This window comes from Oratosquilla oratoria, chromosome 17, assembly GCF_046742065.1.
Source record: "Oratosquilla oratoria isolate Oo_2021 chromosome 17, ASM4674206v1, whole genome shotgun sequence".
NCBI lineage: Eukaryota > Metazoa > Arthropoda > Malacostraca > Stomatopoda > Squillidae > Oratosquilla > Oratosquilla oratoria.
In genome coordinates, this window is record NC_134793.1 from 5,794,109 (window position 1) to 5,814,041 (window position 19,933).

The 19,933-nt window shown below is 42.4% G+C and overlaps 1 protein-coding gene across 1 annotated transcript in view; it reads left to right on the top strand.

Annotated features, from left to right (window-relative positions):
* LOC143034370 (cadherin-87A-like) overlaps window positions 1–19,933 on the top strand; it is a 66,131-nt gene that overhangs the window by 44,352 nt on the left and 1,846 nt on the right. The window contains exons 23-35 of the mRNA XM_076200325.1: window positions 92–208; window positions 940–1,038; window positions 1,697–1,784; window positions 2,257–2,483; window positions 4,499–4,628; window positions 4,791–4,966; window positions 6,345–6,465; window positions 7,028–7,116; window positions 7,499–7,594; window positions 11,726–11,874; window positions 12,512–12,731; window positions 13,275–13,462; window positions 15,070–15,184. Of these exons, the coding sequence (XP_076056440.1) occupies window positions 92–208; window positions 940–1,038; window positions 1,697–1,784; window positions 2,257–2,483; window positions 4,499–4,628; window positions 4,791–4,966; window positions 6,345–6,465; window positions 7,028–7,116; window positions 7,499–7,594; window positions 11,726–11,874; window positions 12,512–12,731; window positions 13,275–13,462; window positions 15,070–15,184 (1,815 nt within the window). The remainder of the gene's footprint in view (window positions 1–91; window positions 209–939; window positions 1,039–1,696; window positions 1,785–2,256; window positions 2,484–4,498; window positions 4,629–4,790; window positions 4,967–6,344; window positions 6,466–7,027; window positions 7,117–7,498; window positions 7,595–11,725; window positions 11,875–12,511; window positions 12,732–13,274; window positions 13,463–15,069; window positions 15,185–19,933) is intronic.

A 19,933-nucleotide genomic window follows, 5' to 3' on the forward strand; every position in this document is an offset into this window, starting at 1 on the left:
ATTAACCTGAACCACCAAACAATTATCACATTGTAAGCACCTTGGAATAAGAAATAAATTTGTCTCTTTTCCTGCTGTCAATGGTCCTCAGGTTCAAGTAGCCCGTGGGGCGCAGTTGGATCGTGAGGCCCACCCAATCCTACGCCTAGAGCTGACAGCATCTGACATGCCTGAGGGAGGTGCCAATCAGCGCAAGACCACCGTCTTGGTATGCATTCTGAAACTTCCTTTCCAGTATGAGGCCTATTTGATGTGATTTACTAATCTAATAAGAAAACTACCTTTGCCTCTAGAACAGCATTTCCTAACTTGGGATGCTGAAATCAATCATAAACATTGCTGGGGAGCAATGCATACATATACTTTCTTTTATCCTTCAAGTAATGAAATATTAGTTAGGCATGTGCAGGACTGCTTAGACCTGACTACAAGGGGTGCTATGGTCAGAAAAGGTCGGCAAACGCTACCCTAAAACCATTTTTACTTTATGTGTGATCTGTGTTCTTTAGATGCAATTAACATTGTGGAAGTCATCAATTTCATAGTAAACTTAATGAGAAAAACAGCTTAAAGTTCATTTCTGTTCTCTGCCACACTGCTTGGGTCAGAGGCAATAGAATAGGACATAGCATTTCCAGAGTTGTTAACCTCTTCAATACAAGTAAAATATTTGCGTGCACATCAGGTTGCCTGATGTACAGTGATGCATCACAATACATGCATTACAAAACTTAAAGTTACTGCTGTTATATTCATTCTCTTTCACCCTGAATAAATATAATGTCACAGAAAATGTGATCAAGCCTATTCACAGAATACAGGGGTCACTCAGCTACAGCTACAAAATAAACATAATCAGGAAGCTGGAGCCAGTGTCCTTGTATAACCTCCTCATGGCTCATCATATACAAGAGGTTAATTCACCTTCCCTTTATACAGGTTGAGGTGGAGCTTACAGATGTGAATGATGTTGCCCCTATCTGGAGTGAGCCACATTACACAGCTGTTGTGGCCGAGAATGCTGAAATGGGCGTTGAGGTAAGGAAGACTACCTGGACAAAAGAGGGAGAGTGGGACCTGGGAAAAACCAATGGGGTAGGGAGTGAAAATAGGACGAAATCATACTTTGTATTTATCTGTATCTGTTTGTGTGTGCATGTGTGTATTTACCTAATTGTAGTACACAGGAAAGAAGCAAGGCTCATAGGATCCCGTCTTCTCTCCAATTTATCATACCTAGCCTCAAGTCCATGTATTGTGTGTGTTTGCTTGTATTGTAGGTGTGTGTTTTTTTTTGCTTGCTTAATTGTGACAATCAATTAGTCCATTGACCCAAGATTGATTTGTTTGCTTAATTGTATCCACCCAATTCTAGCACACAGGAAAAGAGCCATGCTCATGGGATCCTGTTTTTTTTTTGTTATTATTATTCTTCATTCTAAATCCACGTATGGTTCCATTGTGGGCTCTATCTTCTTTTAGATTATCTTAGGAGTTTATCCATCTATATGAAAAACTATTTTTTCACACCCTTTTAGCAAGGTCTTTTTTTTTTAATCGTTCCCATGATCTCATGGTGCCTTCCCCTTGTTTAGTGCCTACATTCATCTAAGAGTGAGCCTGTAAACAAGACTCATTTGTTGTATAGCATTACCCAGCTGACTTCATAATCTAAATCCATCCACACTGCCCATAGGTTGCCCACATCCTGGCCACAGATCCTGACTTGGGGGTCAACGGTGTTGTTTTCTACCAGCTTCCAGCACCGCAGGGCGAGACAGATGGTATGTGTTCTATACTTCTTTTGTACTGACCCTCCACCCAGTCAAAGAATTACTATAAAATATAACCAAAGATAATATATTATTCCAAAATAATGAATGAGTGAAACCCAAGCATCAGACTTCATGTTTATTATCTCTAACAAAATAACAGAATTGTTTTGATGCCTCATCTTAAGTCCATCAGCATGACGTGTAAGATCTGGGTTTTTCAATATTCACACAGGGATACACCAATTAGTGTGGATCTTTGAAGACTTTGATATTACCATGTACATAAAAATATTTATGCTGACATGTAAAACTATCATGTTAGTGCTGTAGGTTATTAGTGTGAATCTTTGAAGACTTTAGTATTAACATATACATAAAAATATCTATGCTGATATGTAAAACTATCGTATCAGTCCTGTAAGTTATTAATAGTGACAACCGTACATCAGCGCTGATGATGAATATCCATCTTTACCCTCAGGTCTCTTTGCACTTGATCCTGAGAGTGGTATCTTGTCGGTGGCAGCACCACTGAGTGGAAAGGGACGTCGTGACTCATATGAAGTACGTGTGCGAGCATTGGATCAGGGTACGCCCCAGCTCTACTCAGAGACTACACTCAATGTCTTCATCGGAGATGTCTCCAGCAATGATGGTGTGCCTGCCTTTGTCCAGCCTGGTCCTAATGAAATTGCAACAGTGCCTGAGGTGAGAGGAGTATCACTGTTTTGTCATCAATAACCAGTACCTCTATTTTTGAGAACAATGTCACACTTAAGAGATGAGTCATACATACATACATATACCAAGGGCTTTTTTTTTCCCTTACAAGGGAGGTAGCCAAGATCAAAAGCCATACTTCAGTTCCCACCCATTTCATCCCCACCCACTCCATTCCTATTCACCACCATCCTCCGTCTTTTCTTAGCTCCTCCTGGATGACAGGACATCCCTGCATCTTGCCCATTGCCCTGGGTCAATCAATGCAGCAAGACACACCACATGCACAGCAAGGCCATTTCATTTAATCGGTGACCCCCCCTCTCCATCCCCTCATGCAGAAAAAAAGAAGGCAGGGAGAAATCCCTTCGGGATGCATCAAAATATCATTTACACATAACATTCCCCTAACCCCCCCATCCCTTTCATGCATCACAGCATCATCCATATACAACCATTCTCCACTCACCCTTATCATCTGTGATCTCCCTTCCTTCCTCAACAGACATTCCCCTCTTTCTCAATGCCCCTTTTACCCCATCCATCCATCTCGTCCTTGGTTGCCCCGTGCTGTTGACTCCATCCACCTCTGCCTTGTCATAGAGTTGGTAAGGGAGAAACTTGATGAGGATAGCAGAAGTTGGAAGGATAATTGAAGTTTAAAGTAATCAGTATTCATTACTTTTTCTTTCCCCCAGTGTCCCCTGTGATAGGGAGAGGAAAGAATTCTGCTAATGTGATTCCCATGTGAGTCACAAAAAGCCACAAAGTGCAATGGAGTGATGGGACTAGGTATTCTGCTCTCTGTATACTTATCCTATGAGAAGTCAAGGCAAAAGAGGGTCTGGGAGATTTCCAACCATAAACCTAAAATTTAGGATTGGGTAGGTGTGGATGTATGTCTTCATTGGCTATCTTCCTTGTACATACATATACCAAAGGCTTTTTCCCCCTACATGGGGGAGTAGCCAAAAAAAGAAAAAGGCATAGAAACCACTCCCACCCATTCCGTTTCCTATATATTCCACTCCCCTCTTATCTTGGCACCTCCTTCCTTGTACTAGGGAAAAACCCTTTGGTATATTGGTAGATAGACAGGAAAGCATAAAAGATAGGATAAAGAAAAGTAGAAAAGGAAGAGTCCATCTTTCATATTCTAAAGTAAATAAACTATCTTTATATTGTTGCTTCCTCTTATAAGGGAGATAGCCAAATGAAAGCACACACCCACTACCACCATTCTTGTTTCCCTCTCATCTTAGCTCCTTATGGAATTTGTAAGTAAACATACATATACCAAAGGCTTTTTTCCCCTGGCAAGGGAGGTAGCCAAAAAATAAAGGCATAAAATCCACCCCCACCCATTTCATCCCCACATACTCTACACCCATTCACTCCCCTCCCTCCCTCATATCTTGGCTCCTCCTGGATGATAGGTTGTCCCTATATCTTGCCCACTGCAACCTCCCCTCTCCATCCCCTCATGCAGAAAAAGAGAAGAAGGAGAGAAATCCCTTGGGGCTGGATCAAAACATCATTCACACATATTCCTCCAACTTCCTTCTATGCATCACAGCATTATCCATACACAACCATTCTCCATTCACCCCTATCTTCTTTCTTCTCCCTTCCTTCCTCAACAGACATTCCCCTCTTTACCAATGCCCCCTTAACCCCATCCATCCATCTCATCCCTGGTCGCCTCCTCATATTCATTCCCTCCATCTCTGCCTTCCACACCTCATTTACTAATCATTCCCCACTCATTCTTTCCATGTGTCTAAACCATCCCAATACTCTTTCATCAACCCAACTCCCCCTCCACCCCCACTCCCCTCCTCACCTCCTCGTTTCTCACTCCATCCAGCCTAGCAACCCCCATCATACTCCTCGGGCACCTGATCTCAAATACATTCAAACTTGTAAGTAAATAAGGCAGAATAACATTCTCATGGTTTGCACACAGTGATCGATTTCAACTAACTTGGGTCTTCCTCTTGCAGAACACAAAGAAAGGGACAGTGGTCTACCAGGTGCAGGCCCATGATCCTGATGACCCTCGTTCACCCAATGGCAAGGTTGTCTATTCCTTCCTTGATGATGGGGCCTCTACACACAATATCTTTGAAATTGGTAAGTTCAGCAACACCCTTGCGGAACTTTTATTCTTATTTTATTGAAAGGAAAAGTTATGGAAACTTGACTGAATGCAAAATATTTCATCCTTGCCTGAGCACACCCTGAGATAATATCCGAGGTGCTCTCTCATTATATATTATTCCTTTTCCTTCGCAGATGCCAACACAGGGCTCATCACAACAAGGGGAACCTTAGACCGGGAGGCACAAAGTACCTACACACTGGTGGTGGTGGCACAGGACATGGGCACACCACCTCAGCTTGCTTCACGAGTACTCACCATCAATGTCACAGATGTGGACGACCATACCCCTGCCTTTGTCAGACTTCCAGTGAGTTTGAAATCTTTAAGGCCTTGTTGGCATGCTTGAGAGGAAGCAACTGTGTGTTTTTAAACCCTTATGTATATTCATGTTCTTTATCTGTTATCCTCAATCAGATGCATAGATTTGCCTATCTTTAGCCAGAACAAAATCATTAGAGTGTGTCACCTTGTTGAAGGAATAATCCCACAGGGTTGGTTGATATATGAGCCCTGGGTCAACATGGCAGCACACATTCAGAGGGCCTGGTTTCAGTTAATCGCACCCAGTTTGATTCAGCTAATGGTCAGCCTCGGGTTATGACAGTCCATGCCAGTTGAGACCCCACTTGACCCAAGTGGCCACAGGTCACCACTATGACCTGTGGGTTGGATCCAGACCATGAGGTCAATTCATCCAGCACACTGCTGCACTGAAGCTATATGTTTTTTTTTTGTAAATGAATATGTTTTGTCTTTGTCTACTTTTTGTGTAATGTTAAGTAAATATGTTGGTTGTTTTTATTTTTTGTGTATTCACTATTGTATTGAATGTGTTGTGAATGGTTGTGTATGGATGATACTGTGATGCATGGAAGGGTGTGGGTGGGTGATGGTGGGGGGTTGAGGGAGTATGTGTGAATGGTATTTTGATGCACCCCGAAGGGATTTCTCCCTGTCTTCGCTTTTTCTGCATGAGGAGATGGAGAGGGGTGGTGAATGGTAGTGGAGTATACAGGGATGAAATGTGTGGGAGTGGATTTATGCCTTTGACTTTGGCTACCTCTCTTGTAAGGGGGAAAAAGCCATTGGTATATGTATGTATGTATTGAACAAAATAGGTATGTGACCCACGCTTGTCATTCTCTCAGTTATCTAGCCCAATGTGAAAAAAGTTTAGCTGAATAATATTATATTATTAACCTGAACAAAAATCTATGAAGTATGCTACACAAAGTGTTCTTTAACTCAGAAATAATGACTCGTCTCTTTATCATAGTGGTACACATTACATATTTTCATTTAACCACATTCAAGATTCATTGGTATTCACTTCAACACAGAGTACATACTCATACATTTACCAAATGCTTTTTTCCCCTTACAAGAGAGGTAGCCATAAAACAAAGGCATAAAATCCACTCCCACCTATTTTATCCCCACATACTCCACTCCCATTCACCCCACTCCCTCCCTCCCTCTTATCTTGGCTCCTCCTAGATGATGGGTCATCCCTGCATCTCACCCACTGCCCTGGGACAGAAGCAGTGTAGCAAGACACAGCACATCCACAGCAATTGACAACCTACAGTAAATTAAGATTGCCGTGCATTAGCCAAAGCAAAAATCTATCAAGAATACCATTTCATTGAATGTGATAATCAGTTGGTCTAATGGTTTATTTGCAGGGTGATGAGGCCATTGAAATGGAGGTTGAGGAGGAAGCAGCCCAAAACACCGTGGTGGGTAGTGTGCGTGCCCAGGACCTGGACGAAGGTCCCAATGCAGAGATCGATTATGCTATTACAGGTGAGTAGTTGTGAAGATGTGTATAGGTTTAGAGCAATACCATCCCAATCCTGTGGATCCTATTTTTAGGAACCATAGAGCATCTAGAAACCTGGAGACAGTTACTGGCTAGATTCATAGAAATAGTCGAGACCCAAGGTCTGGTCTGGGTTTCATGTCCCAGCCTGTAGTAAGGATGAAGAAAGGTGGATTCTGTCTCCAGGAAGCAAGAGGGCATCTCTACCTTTGAGAACAGTGTCACCATTTGTAGGTACCTCCAGGATCCTCTCAAACTGCTTGAAACATCTTTATTGTTTTTGCATTTGCTTGTCCTACTTAATAGAAGTATTGATACGCACATACTTAAAGGTCATCTATCCCTTATAAGGGGATTGACTAAGTCAAAGTGAACACCCATTCATCCCCCCTCCCATCTTAGCACCACTGTACTGCTTTTGTCCAAGGCAATGCAGTGAGACAGCAATGATGATGATCCATATTTTCTTCAAAAGTCTCTTACATTGTTTCTTTTCCCTACCCCTTCCCCTCATCCTTCTTTAAACAAGTCTTTATTTCTCTCTAGATGGAAATCATGGTGGACTTTTTGGCATCAACCGCACAGCAGACAGCCGTGGGGTCATCTTTGTACATTCACGTGTGGACCGTGAGGAGGTTAGTGAGAGTTTCAGGGTTCCTGATCCCTTTTTGGCAGTTTCAGAATTAGGATTCCTTGAGGAGTAAGGTCTCTTCTCTTCAGGGATGTAGCACTAAAAGAGGATGAAATCCTTGAAGCATTGAAATCTTGCTAGTGGAGGACCTCTCTACACATCAAGTAGATTCATTCTGGTTAATGCTCTTTTAATTACCCTTGGGCCTCTTTCATGGCTTTAGTTCTCCAGTTCGGATTGAAATTCCTTCAAAATTTCATTCAAGATTTATAGAATTGTCTAATTGCAACCTGTCCCATTGCAGCTTAATTATTTATTTTTGTAACAATGTATATATTTTTTATTCCCCATCTCATTCTTTGTTTTTCTCACTGCAATTCTCTCAGGTGTCTGAAGTTGTTTTGACTGTGTTGTGCGGTAAGTTGGGCACCCGTTTCCCAACACGTAAGCCCTACGATGCTGGAGACCCAAGTATGGTCCAGGTAGGTTATACACACCATTGTAAGGAACCCACCCCCATTAGTATGTACCATCATGAATATGATTGTTACAGCCTCTGAGGTTGTTGTTGTCGTTCCCTAGACTGTCTGTCCGAGCAGTCCCGTCTCCCCAAGGAATGCCACAGCCGAAACTGGTTTTCCCACAAATCCTATATAGAGTGTATGTTGTGTTGTTTGCGTGCATGATTGTGTATAATGCCTCTGAGGTTGTTGAAAGTGGTTCATGAAAATACAGTCTTGGTCCAAGCTTATTCCTGAGAAATTTCTTCCTTTGAAGATGCCATAGTGTGAAACTAGTTAGGCATATACTCAGGCCACCTGGTCTAAATGTCTAAACTCCAAAGATAGTATTGTTATCCCCAGTAGTACGATGATCCCCAGACCTTTCAACACCCATTAAAATGCTCAATATGATTTATACATTGGTTACAGAGTGAAAGTAAGGGACCAAAAATGAGTGTTTATACATGGTAGTTGTGCAGGGCATATGTCATGGTGAATTGCTAACCTCACCATTCATTTCCTACCACCATCAACACCATGGGGAAGTCACTCAATCTCAGAGCAGGGCCAAACTCTTTGTATCAACTGTAAGGCAGCTTGCACACCGACACAACCAACTGCATGAAACTAATCACAGCACATGCATACACTCTGTGAAAGCAATATTCCCTGTACATTTGCCCACTAGCAATCAAGTATATGCATTTATGGAATAATAAGTATACATATACCAGTGGTTTTTCCCCCTTACAGTAGAGATAGCCAAAGTCAAAGGCATAAATCCATTCCCACACATTTCATCCCCACATACTCCACTCCCATTCACCACCCCTCCCTCCCTCATTTCTTGGCTCTTCCTGGATGACGGATCATCCCTGCTTCTTGCCCACTGCCCTGGGTCAGAAATAATGCAACAAGACATAGCACAACCACAACAAGGCTGCTTCATTTAATTACCAACCCCCTCTCTCTGTCCCCTCATGCAGACTAAGAGAAGATAGGGAGAAATCCCTTTGGGCTGTGTCAAAATATCATTCACTTATATTCCTTCCCCCCATCCTCCATTCACCCCTATCATCTGTCTTCTCCGTTCCTTCCTCAACAAACATTCTCTTCTTTCCCAATGTCCCTTTTACCCCATCTACGTGTATCTCGTCCTTGGTTGCCTTCTCATGTTTACTCTCCACCTCTGCCTTCCACACCTCTTTAATCTTTTTTCACTCATTCTTTCCATGTGTCCAAACTATACCAATATTCTTTCATCAACCCTATCTTCCAATTCCCCTTCCACCCCCTCTCTCTTCCTCACCTCCTCGTTTCTCACTCTATCCAGCCTATTAACCCCTACCATACTAAGGCATTTCATCTCAAACACATTTAAACTCTTCCTCTTTTATGTTCCATGTTTCTGCCCCATACAGTGCTGTTGGCACAATCACCCCTTCATACAATCTCCCCTTATTATCCATTCCCAAATGCTCATTTCTCATTACACTTTTTAATCCTCCAAGGCATTTACTTGCTTCTCTCAATCTACATTCTACCTCCACCTCCAGTCTCTCTCCCTTAATACTTGCAATTTTCTGCTGTCCTCTCCCCTTGTACATCTCATCACCTTACTTTTACCCACATTTATCTTCAATTTCCTTCATTCACACACCTTCCCAAACCCTGTCACTAACATCCCTCCTCTGATCCTGCTACAGGTGTAGTGTCATTGTCAAACAACAACTGGCTTGTCTCCCATTTTCTTTAACCATCTCCGATCCCAGGCCCATTACCCTTGCATTTACCTCTCACACCACCCCATCCATGTATAAATTAAACAGCCGAGGCAACATAACACATCCCTGGCAAAGTCCCACCTTTACCTAACCACTCACTCTTTCCATTTGTAATTCTAACATAGGATATACTACTTTCATAAAAACTCTCGATTGCTCTTAACAGCTTTCCTCCTGTCACATATATCTGCAATATTTCTCACAGTGCCTTCCTGTCTACCCTGTCATAAGCCTTTTCCAAATCCATAAAGGCCCAAAAAGTATCTTTACCTTTTCCTAAAACTTTCTCACATTTTTGCCTAACATAAAAACCTGATCCACGCAACCCCTACCTGTCCTAAACCTACACTGTTCCTCACAAATTACTCCCTCTCTTCCTCTCGTAATCCTCTCCATCAAAACCCTCCCATAAGCCTTCCCAAGTACTCTCAACAAACTGATCCCTCTGAAACTACTACACTCACACTTATTCCTTTTCCCTTGTAAAGTGGAACTACACAGGCACTCCTCCAGTCCTCCTACACTCTACCCTCTTTTAGACAAACATTAAGCAACCTCATCAGACAGTCCACTATTGCTGTACTTCCCTTTTTTAAACCCTCCACATGATGTCTATCCAATCCAGGTGTCATACCTGCTGTCATCATTTTAATAACTGCTTTCACCTCATCTTTCCTTATTTCTCCTCCATTTTTCTCATTCATCACTGTCATTTTCTTAGCACTTCCCACTGCAACTACTTCTCCCTCCCTATCCTCCTTCACATTTATCAACTCCCTAAAATACTCTGACCATCTTCCTCGTACTGCAATCTCTTCCATTATCATCTTTCCATCTGCACCTTTTACCTTTTCTTCTCTACTTGATTGGCCTCCTTGTCCTCTCTTAATTTCCTTCCAAAAAAAATTATTTCAATATTTTGTCATACTCTTACCCCATTTCTTATCCACTCTCCTCTTTGCCTCCTTTATCTTGTGCTTTACTTCTCTTTTCTTTTCTCTGTACCTCTCATATGATTCTCTTATCCTATTTTGTAACCAATCTGTGCTCATTTCTTCTTTTACAACCTCCTTTGCTTCATCATCCCACCACTTACTACCCCTTCCTTCTATTTCCTCTTATTCTCCTTGTTCTACACACCATCTTTACACACTTTGTCTCCCTCCTTGAAATAACCCTTCCTCTTCCACTCCTAGTTCTACTCCATCCGTCACTCCCTCCCACTATTCTCTCAGCTTCTTGTACTCCTTTTTTTCTTTCTCATTTAAGCAGTTTATTCTAAGCACCTCCCTACCTCCTGTCCTTTTCCTTTCTCCATCTATCCTCCACTCTCAACTTACCTTCCACCAAAAAATCATCAGATATTCCCCCACTCTCTCCCCTTAGAACATTTACATCCAAAACTCTCCCTACTCTTCTCCTGGTTACCACTACATAGTCCATTAAGGAAAGGAAAGTTATATGTTCATGCCCATATAGCACAGAGATTACCGCCCTCACAGAGTGTAGGCATCTATTGCAATCAGTTTCACGTAACTGGTTGCATTGGTGTGTGAGCTGCCTATTTCCCATATCACTTTTTCCAATGAGGGGTGACAACTGGCAACTTCCCTCCTTCTCCACCAACCAGCTAGTGATATAGAAAAAGGCCATACTAATACAACACAAATAACAGTGCAGGCTTTGTTGAAGATGTAAGTTTCCGGCTAGTGAAACGAGGCAGCAGACATTCTTTTATAATTATTGATTCATTTAATTACATTACTGTCCTGTGGTAGAGCCATAGCATGTGCAGCTGGCAACTGCTGGGGAGATCAAGTGTACAAGTTTGATTCCTGGTCATAGTGCAAAGGTTTAGGAAGGGCACCACTCTCAGCAATGGTTCCAAGCTGCCAAAAGCTAAGTCCTCTCTCCATCTTCTCTATTTTCTTCATGAGGGGACAGAGAGAGAGAGGGAGGGGAGTTGCTGATCAAGTGAAGCAGCTTTGCTGTGGATGTACTGTGTCTTGCTGCATTGCTTCTGATCCAGGTGGTGGGCAGGAGGCAATGACCCTTCATTCACAAGGATCTAAGATGAGAGGGAAACAAGGGAAGTGGAATGGGTTGGAGTGGGTGCATTCTTTTGACTTGGCTACCTCCCTTATAAGGGGGAAAACCCCTTGGAATATAGATAGTATGATACTATCCTAGCCCTGAATAAGGGATTTCAAAACAAATCGTCATTATTTAGCACCCAACTTCTTTATGAACCAAAAGGTTTTTGTCAGCCTGCCCTTCTGCCATAATCCATTGTAATCCTTTACACCCCCATGGTATCTTTTCCAAGGTTCGTGTGCTCATCAGTGACCTCAATGACAACAAGCCACAGTTTGTTCAGCCCCGCAGTTCAGCTGGTGTTCGTGTGGATGCTCCTTTGCAGACAGAAGTGGTCCGTCTTCAGGCACATGATGCAGATGCTACAGCCCTTCCATTAAGGTAAAGTGGGCTTAGTGCTTCTCTCAGTTTGTGAATCACACAAACATGCATACACACACGCAAGCATGCATGCATGCACATACTTAGCTCAACAGTGCAGTGGTACCATTTGTGACTGCTAATCCAGCAGTCCAAGTTCAACTCCCACCCAAGACTGAAATAATTTCAGCATCGCTGCACTGCGAGCTGGCCATTCAATTCCAGGGGGAAAGGAGTTGGGTATGTGTTTGTGTGTGTGTTGCAGTATTACTCATACACATGTCCAACACATGACAGTGCAATAATTCTTGACTTCTAATTCAGTGATCTGCATTTGAGTCCCGCCCATGGCTGAAAAAATTTCAGCATCACTGCACTATGAGCTGGCACTCCAACTCTGGTGGGCAAGGAGTTGGAGTTGTGTGTGTGTAAAGTCACAGCATTAACCATAGATCAGGCCATATAAGCACTAAGCTTATATGTTGATCACTAGTCCAGGATATGATCCAAGACCATGGTGAATCACACACACACACACACACTCACTCACTCACTCTCTCTCTCTCGGTAATTGCTTTGAACTGAATCACCTCTTAATTCCAAGTGGATTTGATTTTTAATTATTTTTTATTTATATATTTATTCATTTTTTCTACAGGTACACATTGCACAATGTAAGTTTCCAGCACATCGAGAATACAGCAACATTCCTTCCTGAAGGTGATGAGGTGAATGCCACAGGGGTGTTCCTGCTGGAGGAGAACACAGGGGTCCTCCGCACCAATGCACCTCTCACTCGCTTCGCTCAAGGCACATTCACTGTCACTATCCTCGCACGTTCTTCACCTGCAGAACAGCCTGCTGTTGCCACTGTCACGGTGAGTTAGTGAAAGAGGGAATTAGCATACATGTGTTCAATAATGTGGTGCTCTTCACAAATGTACATTTGATACCTAAAAACTGGCAGGAAACCATCCATGTTACATTTGTTAAAACTTACCTTATAAAACATTTCCAGCCAATTGGTTAGTTTGTTTGTGTATTTTGGTTTATACCTGGCAGTTTTATTCAGTCCTCCCCACCTCTTATGTACTAAAAAGATTAACATACATCCTTATCTTGTCAACACCTGATCATTTAGCCCTTTAATGAACAGTGCTGGGAAAGTAATGAGATACCTCTGCATGGTTGAAGTGGGAAGGAACATGTGTGAGTGAAAGCGGGTAATGATTTGACTCACTTTGCAAGTAATAACTGATTGGCTGGAAAAAGAGTAAAGATATTGTTTTTTATATTTTTCCTGTAGCTGTCAGACTGTTTTATTCAACTTTAGGAGTACCCTCTGCTCATTGATTGGTTAAGCATATGTGTACCATCTCAGCCATGTCTAACTACAGTCTTACCCCTCCTCCCACACCTAGATCTATGTTCTGAGGGACAGTGACCTCCTCCGGTTTGTGTTCAGCAAGACACCAGGTGAAGTCCGGCGTGATTTGCCAGACTTTACACATGACCTGCAAGATGCTCTCCTTGTCAATGCAGAAGTCAACATTTATGACACTGATTACTACACAAACACCAATGGAGCCATCGACTTCTCCAGTACAGGGTAAGGTCAAATATATCAAAAAAGTCTTTCCTCTTTGTAAGTGTCAAAGTATATTATTTGTTTATTATTTAACTATACCTATGCATTTATTTATGTATTTTATTTGTTATTTACATTATCATAGTTTTTATTTATTATTTTATCATTAATATGATTTTTTTTCGCATCCAACCTAGATATGGATCAAAAGGTCTCCTGTCGGCATGCTCCGCCTTTGTAATCCTTTGTAAACCATCTGCCCTATGTCCATTCCACACACAACCAAAAACCCATTTATTGTCTGTCACTTTTAACTACCTCTATGGTTAGACACCTGTATACAGAAACCAATATCCTCCCCAAAGAACACTACATGAAAATGACAGGAACACAATTCTATGCCAGAACACCATGTATGTATCACATTATATCTCACAAGCACTACCAACCAAATGCAACAATCATGCATGCAAACAACACAACATACACTATGAAGGATTTGTGGGAAAACCCAGTTTCGGCTGTAGCATTCCTTGGGGAGACGGGACTGCTCGGACAGACAGTCTAGGGAACAACAACCAAATGCAACATGGGAATTTATGACAGCCTACTTGTACCACACAAAACATCCACACAAGAACACACACACTTGGATCACTGAACAATCCCTTCTGGACAGACCACCAAACTCAGCACTCCACCCAGACATTTGTCCCACAGAATAAATCCTTCCACATCTAGTGAGAACCACACTAGCATGATTGCACTCAGGACACCATCCATCACTGAAACTGTTCCAATGCAGAGTGGGCATGGCTACAGATTCAAGCTGCCTTGGATGTACCCACTGCCCAGAAGATGTGGAGTGCCTCATACTACAGTGCCCCACACTAATAATCCTGAGACAACAACACAGTACATCTTTCCTGAGTGACTTGTGGCTCTGCATGCAGGTTTGCCTATTACCTGGAGGCTGCAGATCTCCTGTGAGAGAGACCAGGGCAACAAATTGATTGACTGATCATAGTACCACATGGATGAATGGTCATTCCAAACCCCTACCACATTGCTCGGGATAGAGGTAGTGTAGCAGGGCCCAACAGCTGAAGCTGCTTTACTCCCACCACTTCGATTACATGGCAACCCTACCACCTCATTCACTTCAGGATCTACAGAGCAGACAAGAAATCCCCTTAGGTTACATCAATTCCTCATCCATTCTCTACTCACACCCATCTCTTACTCTCTCCCTTCCTTGCTTGACAGACATTCCTTTTTCACCCAACCCACCCACCACAGTTGAATTTATATTTCATGAATAAACAGGTACAAAGGACAAACGAACATAATCATAGGCATGTGTTTGTATCATTATGACGGTTGGAAGTAAACTCTCCTACTGGGATTCAAACCCTCGCCTGAGCGGCTTGCTTTTTATAAGACAAAGCCCATACCATCATGCCCCCAAGTTGTTCCGTTTTGTGGGGTCATTGTGGCGTGATGGTATGGTCTTCGTCTTATAAAAAGCAAGCCGCTCAGGCAAGGGTTTGAATCCCAGTCGGAGAGTTTATTTCCAAATCATAGACATCTTTATCATCTGACCTTCTCCCTGTAATCTTTTGTTACAGGTCTTGCTTCCAGTTGGTGGGCAGGAACTTGGCTGAAACTCGGGTACTGGTTGACATAAAACATAATTCCAAGCTAGCACCCATCTTTGACAAGTACACAGTGAGTAAAGTTGAGGTAAGTCCCATTGCCTTTGAATTTGCCACCACAATGTTTCTAACCTCATTTGTTATTTAAGGGGGACAAGTGTGAATGTAGTAGTTTCAGAGGGATTAGCTTGTTAAGTGTAGTTGGGAAGGCTTATGGGAGGATCTTGATTGAGAGGATTAGGAGAGGAACAGAGGGAGTAATTGGTGAGGAACAGTGTGGGTTTAGGACAGGTAGAGGTTGTGTAGATCAGATTTTTGTGGTAAGACAGATATGTGAGAAAGCTATAGGTAAGGGGAAGGATGTTTTCTGGGCCTTTATGGATCTGGAAAAGGCTTACGACAGGGTAGACAGAAAGGCACTGTGGGAGGTTATGCGGATATACGGGATAGGAGGAAAGCTTCTGGGAGCTGTCAAGAGTTTTTATGAGAGTAGTAGAGCTTGTGTCAGGATTAGAAATGGAGAGAGTGAGTGGTTTGAGGTAAAGGTGGGACTTCGTCAGGGATGCGTTATGTCACCCTGGCTGTTCAACTTATACATGGATGGGGTGGTGCGAGAGGTGAATGCAAGGGTAGTGGGTCAGGGTTTGGAGATGGTTAAGGAAAATGGAGAAAAGTGGGAGGTGAGCCAGCTGTTGTTTGCGGACGACACTGCGCTTGTGGCAGGATCGGAGGAGGGATTGAGGAAGCTGGTGACAGAGTTTGGGAGAGTGTGTGATAGAAGAAAGCTGAAGATAAATGTGGGTAAAAGTAAGGTGATGAGATGTACAAGGGGTGAAAGTGGCAGTAATCTGGAAGTGAGCATTAAGGGAGAGCAACTGGAGGAAGTGGATAGTTTTAGATATTTGGGTGCAAATGTGGCAGGAAAGGGTGGAGTGAAGGTGGAGGTAGAATGTAGATTGAGAGAATCGAGTAAATGCCTTGGTGGTTTAAAAAGTGTAACGAGGAATAGGAATCTGGGAATGGAAGCTAAGAGGAGACTGTATGAAGGAGTGATTGTGCCAACAGCACTGTATGGAGCAGAAACATGGAACATGAGAGAGGAAGAGAGAAGGAACTTGAATGTGTTTGAGATGAAGTGTCTGAGAAGTATGATGGGGGTTACTAGGCTAGATAAAGTGAGAAATGAGGAGGAGAACAGGGGTGGAAAGGGAGCTGGGAGATAGGGTGGATGAAAGAGTATTAGGATGGATTGGACACATGGAAAGAATGAGTGAAGAAAGACTAGTAAAGGATGTATGGAAGGCAGATGTGGAGGGAGTGAACATGAGGGGACGTCCTAGGATGAGATGGATGGATGGGGAGAAGGGAGCTTTGGGGAAGAGGACAGAAGACAGGGGTGAATGGAGAATGGTTGTATGTGGAAAATGTTGTGATTCACGAGGTGGATTGGACGGGGGAATGGGGGTGAGGTAGTGTGTGCGAGCAAAAATTTTGACACAGCCCTAAAGGATTTCTCCCCGTCCTCTCCTTTATATGGGGGGACGGAGAGGGGGGGTCGCCGATTTAATGAAGCGGCCTTGCTGTGGATGTGCTGTGTCCTGCGACACTGCTTCTGACCGAGGGCAGTGGACAGGGTGCAGGGATGACCCATCATCTAGGAGGTGCTAAGATGGGAGGGAGGGTGGAGGGGTGTGGAGTGTTTTCGGGGATGAAATGGGTGGGAATGTTTTTGTGCCTTGTCCTTTTTGGCTACCCCCCCTGGTAAGGGGGAAAAAAGCCTTGGTATGTAATCTTATTCTAGACCAGAGCCACACATAATTTTGTTTGTGGAAGAGGAAATCTCCATTATACTGCAACTGTCCCTCCATTATACTGTTCCCCCATTCTTGTTATTGTCCTGTACTCATGAATATTCTTCTAATATTTTGCTGAACCCTGTGGTAGGGGAAAGGAATGCTGCCACCAACTGTTCCCATTTGAGTTGACAAAAACAGGACAGGGATAGGACTGGGCATCCTTCTCCCGGTAGCCCCAAAGGGGGTAACCTATGGATTTTGTCAAAAATCATCAGGTCACTGATTTGCCCAAACTTACCCCAGAAGGAGAGAGTTGGGTTCAGTGCACTGTGTGGTAGATGTGGGCAGCCTGGATCCAAGTGCATACCAATGGCAACCATCCAAAGTTGAGCCTTTTTTCCAATCTTTCATATTTCTGCCTCTGGCACCCGTACCTTTGGCATGAGTGGTGTCCAAGTGGCACTTAAGGTCTAGTGGCCCTTGATCTGTGGGTGAGATGGTGGGTGAATTGGAGGAAGTAACCAAAATGGGCCCAAAACAAAAAATCTCAAATGGGGACCCACAGATTTTGCCAACCTGGACTTAACGCCTACAGCGTCAGCGGCATACATTGTATGCCGCAATTGTTTTATGAATTGAGTGTCAATGGCATACATCTTATGGTGCAACTTAAAAATTTCACCAAAATTAGGCAGTACGTTGAGGGTCATATCTGTGGTAATGACAAGTAGCCCTATCCATTGGCTATAAAAGGCACCCAAAATTTTCTTTTTATTGACAAAACTGGCAAACCTGGCAGCAATTTTTTTTTTTTTTGGTAACTTGGAGTATAGAATCGGCCTTTAGGACGTAATTTAGGTGATTATGGTGTACGAAATTAAGTATGAGGAGGTGAAGTTGTACTTCAACAGTTAGGCAGGTGCTATTTAGTATGTATTCAGATGTATAGAACTGGCAATTTTGCACTGCCAATTTTCACAATAAATGTGTAATACAAAATGTGGCTGGGGTATGGTGTGATGGATGCTTATTAAAACATTATCAAAACAATAAGAAACACCACAATCACTTATCCTCCATGAAATTGTAATAAAATAGATACCAAAAAATAATTTTACCACATTAGAAAGTGATAAATATTTTCCAAAAAAATAAATAAATAAATAAAAACTATTTATTTAAAAGCTTTGTTAGAATTTCAGAGGTAAGGAATTTGACATTTATGATTTTTCAGGTCAATGTACAGTTGCCCATAATACACTGACACTTATGGAAAACGTGTTTATAACTAGTTTTTGTGGACTTTTTTGGTAAATATTTATCACTTTGTTGTGTGGTAAATTGATTTTTCGGTATTTTTTTATAATTTCATGGAAGAGATTGTGGTGTTCCTTATTGTTTTGGTAAATGTTTTAGTAAGCATCCATCACACAATTATTGCTTAGCCACATTTTGTATTATGTATTTATTACAAAAATTGGCAGTGCGAAATTGCCAATTCTATACGTCCAAATATGCACTAAATAGCACTTGCCTAACTGTTGAAGTACAACTTCACCTCCCCATACTTTGGTTCATACACCAGAATCACCTAAATTACGCCCTAAAGGCCGATTTTATACCCAAAGTTACCCCCAAGAAATTGCTGCCAGGGTTGCCAGTTTTGTCAATCAATAAAAAAAATTGAGTGCCTTTTATAGCCAATGGATAGGGCTACTTGGTCATTAGCATAGATTTGACCCACAATATAATGCCTAATTTTGGTGAATTTTTTAAATTGCGGCATTCGATGTATGCTGCTGACGCTCAATCCATAAAACAATTGTGGTGTACGATGTATGCCGCTGATGCCGTAGGGGTTAAACACCCCTCAGGCCAAAGGTGCAGGCACCACAGGCAGACACGTAAAAATGCACAAAAGAGGCTCAATTTGGCTGGGCACCCCACACATGCCCTTGGGTTCAGATTACTCACATGTACCTCGCAGTGCACTGAACATGACTCTCTCACTCTGGTACAAGTTTGGGCCAAATTGGCAACGTGACAAGTTTTAGCTAGACTAGATCCCCAGATGTAGTGGTAAATAGGATTATGATAGGAAGAGTTAAGGATGTACATGTGCTAAGGAGAGAGGGTGGGGGAATATCAGATCATTTTTTGGTGGAAGGTAAGTTGAGAGTGGAGGATAGATGGAGAAAGAGGAAAGGGACAAAAGGTAGGGAGGTGCTTAGAGTGAACTCTTTAAATGAAAAGGAAAAGGAGTACAAGAAGCTGAAGGAGGAGTGGGAGGGAGTGAAGGATAGAGTGGAGCTAGGTGTGGAGGAGGAATGGGGATGGTTCAAGGAGGGAGTCACAAAGTGTGCAAGGATGGTCTGTGGAACAAGGACAGGAGGAAATAGAAGGAAGGGTAGTGAATGGTGGGATGAGGAAACAAAGAAGGTTGTAGAAGAGAAGATGCGAGCTTTCACAGATTGGTTACAAAATAGGACGAGGGAGTCATATGAGAGGTACAAAGAAAAGAAAAGAGAAGTAAAGCAAAAGGTAAAGGAGGCAAAGAGGAGAGCAGATGTGAAATGGGGTAAGAGTATAATAGAAAATTTTGAAAGTAATAAAAAGATGTTTTGGAAAGAAATTAAGAGAGGAAGAGGAGGCGAATCAAGTAGAGAAGAAAAGGTAAAAGGTGCAGATGGGCAGAATATTTTAGGGAGTTGCTAAATGTGAAGGAGGATAGGGAGGGAAAGATAGTTGCAGTGGGAAATGCTAAGAAAATGAGAGTGATGAGTGAGGAAAATGGAGGGGAAATAAGGAAGGATGAAGTGAAGGCAGTTGATGATAAGTGATCCAGTTGTTATTTGCAGATGACAGTAGAACCTTGGATAATGAACTTAATCTGTTCCATAACACTGTTCTTAAACCAAAATAGTTATGGCAAATGTGCCAGAGCACTACTGTGAACAGAGATAGAAATTGTTCACAAAATTTGTTCATAAACAGATTTATTAATTAAATGGGGTATTCATTATCTGAGGTTCAACTTCATA